Source organism: Hirsutella rhossiliensis, assembly GCF_020360975.1.
Source record: "Hirsutella rhossiliensis strain HR02 chromosome Unknown scaffold00007, whole genome shotgun sequence".
Lineage (NCBI taxonomy): Eukaryota > Fungi > Ascomycota > Sordariomycetes > Hypocreales > Ophiocordycipitaceae > Hirsutella > Hirsutella rhossiliensis.
Window position 1 is genome coordinate 1,911,888 of NW_025408673.1, and position 6,180 is coordinate 1,918,067.

The 6,180-nt window shown below is 56.8% G+C and overlaps 2 protein-coding genes across 2 annotated transcripts; both read right to left on the reverse strand.

Moving 5' to 3' along the window:
* Positions 1–940: 940 nt before the first annotated feature.
* On the reverse strand, positions 941–1,989 carry HRG_06920 (integrase core domain-containing protein; the record flags this gene model as incomplete). Its single annotated transcript, XM_044865391.1, has 4 exons — positions 941–1,363; positions 1,412–1,566; positions 1,677–1,716; positions 1,795–1,989. 4 exons carry the CDS (start codon positions 1,987–1,989, stop codon positions 941–943), a joined length of 813 nt encoding a protein of 270 aa, XP_044719353.1.
* Positions 1,990–2,084: 95 nt separating this feature from the next.
* On the reverse strand, positions 2,085–3,369 carry HRG_06921 (reverse transcriptase (RNA-dependent DNA polymerase) domain-containing protein; the record flags this gene model as incomplete). Its single annotated transcript, XM_044865392.1, has 5 exons — positions 2,085–2,744; positions 2,804–3,053; positions 3,128–3,198; positions 3,265–3,292; positions 3,353–3,369. The coding sequence occupies 5 exons, from the start codon at positions 3,367–3,369 to the stop codon at positions 2,085–2,087; spliced, it is 1,026 nt and encodes a 341-aa protein (XP_044719354.1).
* Positions 3,370–6,180: the final 2,811 nt, after the last annotated feature.

The window sequence follows — 6,180 nt, forward strand, 5'->3', positions numbered from 1 at the left end:
TACTTGCTTTGTCGCAATCTGCTTTCTCTTCCGAAATCGACAGTTCGGACAAACAAGCTCGAGAATGGGACGTTCGTGGAGCTCTGCTCTCTCGAAATCCACGATAAATACTTACCGCATATAACTGTGAAAGGCTGGCCCGGAGTTTATTCAACAAGCAGGTGCCTAGGTGTTGTCTATCTAGAGCTAAGGAGGAAAAGAAGCTGAACTCGAGGCGTAGCCTCGAGTGCGAGCTTATATTGCCCTTCTCGGAATGTTCTCGCAGCTTCTGGGTCCGCGGAGCGGCCGGTGTTGCCACCGGAGCACGACCCACCGGACCCGGTACAACCGGGTCCACCAGCCGGGCACAGCCCGTGACATTACCCCTTGTCCCTCCGACCAGGTCGGCGTCTGCGGGGTTCTTGCGTTCCTGCCAGCGTCTCGTACCTCTCCTAGGGCCATCATTGGTCTTGATTGGCCCGTACTTGTCCTCGAATGCCTTCATCGCAATTGTTCCTTGCAACCACTCAACTGGCTCCCAAGTCGGCTCTGCGTAGCCCGTCCATCGCACTAGTGCTTGCCTGAATTCCCCTCGTCCGCGCTTCTTCCATCTCGCGCAGAGGATCTCGTCGACATCCCACAGATCCGTGCCGGACTCATCTTGTACCGGTGGTGGCTGTGCGTCATCTACCTTTGGCCAGGAGCCGGATCTTGATGCGCCCGCCGCAAAGGTCAACATGAAATCGCGGGTAAATTGAGCCACGAACATCGAGCTCAACAACGTGCGAACTAATTACCTTCGTGACTGTGTACTTGTGATGCAGCCAGTCGAGCTTCTTGCACGGTCGTGGCGATCTGTAGTTTGCCATCGAGAGCCACACCTTGTCACCAACTTCAAATCGCTCCGCAGGCTGTCGCTTTGCGTTGGCAGCCTCTTCTTGTTGTTGCTGTGAGGAGGCCATCACTGCTTGCATGTACTCATTGACCTCCTGCAGGCGACTGAGTAGGCTATCAGCTCTGCTTTCCTCTCTATGCCTCGGTGGCTCTTCCGATTCCTCGACGCTGATGGGATCGACGTGGTAACCATGCTCAGCGAAAAAGGGCTGATCTTGGTCGCTGCGGATTCACGATTGTTGAGTGCCAGCTGCGCGGCAGGGAGCAGTTCTCCCCAGTCGTCCTGCACGTACGACACGTAGGCTCTCAGGTAGGCCTCGATCTCCTGGTTCATTCTCTCTGGCCCTCCGTCCGTCTGAGGATGATAGGCCGTGCTCAATTTCTGCGTGACACCTGCAAGACGGCAGAACCTCTTCCAGAACCTACTTAGCCAGTTGCTCCCGCGGTCGCTGACGATGGACCGTGGCATTCCGTGAAATCGGTAATGACACTGGAGAAAACGGTTTGCACACGGCTCAGCTTCCATGTTGTCCATCACCTCGAGGGTCACAGCCTTTGTCAGTCTGTCCACAATCACCCACAGGTACCTTGCCTTGCTCGGTCCAGTAGGCGGCAGATCTGTGATGAAGTCCATGGACAAATGGCTTCGGGGTCGATCTGGAATCGGCAGAGGCTTGAGAAACCCCTTTTCGACTGGCGCCAGATGTGTGCTCTGCCGCAGGTGTCGCAATTGGCTACGTACCGGCGAACCAGCTGGGACTGCCCAGGCCAGTAGAATCGCCGAGCCACAATAGCCAGCGTACCTTCCCTGCCGGGATGACCGGTCGCAACAGAGTCATGCGACTGCTGCACAATGCGGGTTCTCAACTGGTCTTTCTCAGCTTCCTCCTGGTTACCCTCCTCTCCGGATCCACCCGGCACCCAAATACGGTCTCTGAATGTCAGCCTTTTGCCTGCGTCGATCGCACATTCTGAAATCTGGATCTTCAGGCCCAGCGAGGGCGGGAAGGCACGCTCGCGATCGCGGACTGCCTTATAGGCTGCCCGGAATATCGAGTCCTTCGCCACCGTTTCGTCCCAGAGTTGCTGCAGGTCCGCTACCTCGAAGACCTTCATCTTCGGCAGGGTGGATGCCTCTGAACAGTCAGAACTCATCGCGTTGATACATGCTCTTGTCGATGATGGAATGGCACTATCCGGTATCAACTGTATCATTCTTCCTTGTTCCCGCTCGTCGTCGATGCCCTGTGGCTTGTCTTGTTCACGGCGGGACAACGCATCAGGCACGACAGCCTCGCTTCCCGGTCGATACTCGAGCTTGAAGTCGAACTGGGACAATTGGCTGCCCAACGGCTCTGCCGTTCCGTGAGCTTCTGGCGTGTCGCGAAATACTCCAGGTTGCGGTGATCGGTAAGGATTGTAAATGGGCCGCAGCTCCTAAGTTCGGCGTTCCAGTTGTCGAGACATCTCATGATGGCAAGCATCTCCTTGTCGTGAATGGGATAGTTGTACTCCGCTGGCGAAAGTCGCTTCGAGAAGAAGGCGCATGCGTGTCGACGTCCATCTGGGCCTTCCTGCGACAGGACGCCTCCCAATGCGTAGCCTGAGCAATCCGTCTCCAAAAAGGTCGGGAGGCTCGGGTCCCACTGCTTGAGCACCGGTGACTCGCAAAATCGTCGCTTCAGCTCCTGAAACGCCTCGTTCTCCGCTCGTCCCCAATGAAAGGCAGTTCCTTTCTTAAGCAGGGCATCCAGAGACTGCGTGATCTTGGCATAGTCGGGGATGAAGATCCGGTAATAGTTGGCGAAGCCCAGAAAGCTTCTGACACCCTTCACCGTGGTCGGGGCCTCCCATTCGCGGATGGCGCGCTGCTTTTCGGGGTCGCAGGCGATTCCTTTCCTGCGTTGACGATGAACCCAAGGTATTTGACCTCTTGTACCGAAAACTCGCACTTCGCTGGGTCTAGGTGCAGCCCAGCGTCGGCGAGTGCTTGGAGAACTCGTCGCACCTTAGCCTCATGATCCGCCTTCGAACCGCTCGAGTAGATCAGTACATCATCCAGGTACGCTGTGACAAAGTCGTCCAGCCATTCGCGCAATACACTGTTCATGTATCGTTGGAATGATGCCGGGGCGCCGCTCAGGCCGAAAGGGCACACGAGCCACTCGTAGAGCCCAAACCTCGTGCGAAATGCAGTCTTTCCTCATGTCCCGGAGCCATGCGGATCTTATGGAAAGCGGCCACCACGTCCAACTTGGTGAACCACTTAGCCTTGGCCAGATTCTGCAGGGTCTCCGCGATGAGGGGCAGTGGGTATCGGTCGCGCTTGGTGATTGCATTCAGCGCTCGGTAGTCGCAACAAAATCGCAGCCCTCCATTCGGCTTCCGCACGAACAGCACCGGCGCGGCAGCCGCTGAGCTACTCGCTCGGATGAATCCTCTGTCCAGCAGGTCTTTCAGGGTCTTTCGCAAGACCAACAGCTCTTCTCGTGACATGTTGTAGAGTGGGCCCCACGGAAGGGGTGGCTCGTTGCCGTTCTTGTCAGGCTGCAGGTTGACTTCATGATCCACACCCGGTCGATGTGGCGGCAGCTTCATTGCCTCTCCTGGTGAGAATAGGTCGCGGAATTCTTTCAGCACTTCTGCCGGGACCTTCTCGCTCGGATCGACTGGCGGCTTCGGCTGAAGCGCCTCTCTATATCCGACAAACTGATTGCATGAATCGAGATCGCGTTGCACTTCTTGCGTCTCTTTGCGCGTCGACACTCCGCCGTGAATACGGCTGCCGACACGAGTCTTGCGCTTCGAATCGCGCGTATCTTGGCGGGCTCTTCCTGCCCAATGAGGCGTATCGTCACACCTGCCCTCCCATGGTACATTCGCTGCTTGGCAGCATCGTACACGACGTGATTTCTCTCCATCCAAGGCCGGCCGAGGAACATGTCCTGGCCCAGGCTTGGGATCACGTATGCAAAGACACGTTCGTCAAATCCAGCTGTCTCGACCACAACAGCCACGACCCTGGGGATATGACACTCTTCGCTGACTCTGAGAATCCCCCAATTTCTCGTGGTTTCGAGTCGACGAAGGGTATCCGCAGCTTCCGAACAAGGGCTTCGTCGATCACGGCATAGCAGTCACATCCACAGTCGACAAGGGCGCGTATTCGATAGCCTCGGTTTACCCGCGCGTTGACTAATACAGTCCGACTATTCATTCGTGGCTTGAACGCTTCCCAGTCCCGGATGTCTGCCTTTGCAGGCCCCGGCGCCCGCTTTCGCCCGGGGCTAGTCTTTTCCCGCCGACTCGTCCTCACTGGATGCTGCGGTTGATTCCGAATCATCTGCGGCATCGGGCTTCTTCATGCGCGCAGCTTTAGGTCGCTGTTGCTTCCCTTCGCCAGGAAAGACCACCTGGGCTGGGCAGTCCACGATAAGATGATCCGTCCGACCACAGCGATAGCAGCGGCGCTCATCCTTCGGCTTCTTATCGACATGTCGACGACCCTTCGACTCGTGGCCAATACGGTTGATGTCCGTCATCTTAACATCTCCGTCGGGGTCCTCCGGTTCCTCCTTGGGTCGTTGCCTTGGTAGCTGTTGAGGCGTCCGCTCAGTCGACGTCGGCTGCCTACCGGGTTTCAGTCTCTCCAATCTGCCCGCAATTTCCTGAACTCTCGCAAGCCATCCCTGGTAGTCGTCGGGTAGGACGGCTGTGACCAAACTCTCTTGAGGCGTGCATTTATTGCGTTCTCTAGAAATACGATCTTTGCACTGTCCGGCCAGTCTGCTCCCCCGGCTTCAGCTAATGCCTGTTCGAATCGGGGAAGGAAGGACGCGAGAGGTTGGTCTTCGCGCTGCCGCATAGTTCTCAGCGTGGCAGCAGCGCGGGATTGATGTTGCTGTCCTGGTAGGTTCGGTCGAGGTATCGCATGAACTCTTGGGGTCGTAGCTACCCCAGGGCCTCCCGCGGCGTAAAGGTAGCGACCACTTGCTGTGGTCGCTCGTCCAAACATGAGTTGATGAGGTACCAAAGTTCGCGATTTCCACTGTAGTAGTGTGCATCAAGGTCCAGCTTGTCTCGCATCTGCCTGGCCCAGGCGGAGTAGCTCTTCCGTGAGCCGTCATACTTGGGTGGGTTGGGCAACGGTTTCCGCATTCCAGTACCGCAGGTTTTGGGAGGGCGTGCCCAAGCCAGGCGTGCTCGCCCAATCCTCGTGCCACTGGCGGCGATTGCAAGTCGGCGCTCTGCGGCTGCGCTCGCCCGAGTTGCTCCATCAGCAAGGAAAGTTGGTCCTGTAGAGGGCTGAGAGTCGCATTGACCGCTTCTTGAATGCGTTGGTCAATCCATTGCTGCTGGAGACTTGGGCTCACTCTGCTGGTCCATCCTGACGAGCAGTCTGCAGCTTGCGGTATTTAGAAGGAGCTCTAGATATGTGAAAGGCTGGCCCGGAGTTTATTCAACAAGCAGGTGCCTAGGTGTTGTCTATCTAGAGCTAAGGAGGAAAGAAGCTGAACTCGAGGCGTAGCCTCGAGTGCGAGCTTATATTGCCCTTCTCGGAATGTTCTCGCAGCTTCTGGGTCCGCGGAGCGGGGCCGGTGTTGCCACCGGAGCACGACCCACCGGACCCGGTACAACCGGGTCCACCAGCCGGGCACAGCCCGTGACAGCACGATAGCGATACCGATTCCTCAGCCGGACCAGCGAGAAACAAGCGTCGACGGGTATCTATCCCACCTGCCGAGTCGCACCAAACTGTCCGATCCACTGTATATCCGAAGACCAACCTCCGTCGGCCACATCAACGAATAGCTGCTTCGACTGTAGATACGGACATCGTTCGACCCTCTAGGAGTCAAAGACGGGCCAAACAGAAAACACATCCATCTCCACAGATGCCGCGGGCTGACCGCAGCTGTCTACAAGGTGACCAGCCCCGACAACCTGCTGCCGAGAAATTAGCCAACCACAACACGGCTCAGACGAATAAGCCTCCTCCGCTGCTACGTCGATCCGTAAACAATGCTGATTCCAACGGGCAAGGTTCGCTCGATCGCGCTTCGCCAAAACTGTTGCGAACAAGGAGGCACACGAAAGAACAAGGAAGGGTAAAGCAGGGCACAGCGCGGGACCAACATACCTTAGTAAGAGACGGCGAGAAAACAGTAAGAAGGAGTCGGAGGCTAGCAAGACAGAAGTCTGAGTATGACCTCAGTGGCAAGCTTTAAGATCAAAGTATGGCAAGCCGTGAAGCACAAGCGGTTCCCCGGCCAGAGGGAACGCGCATATGCTGAATCTTTGCAGCGT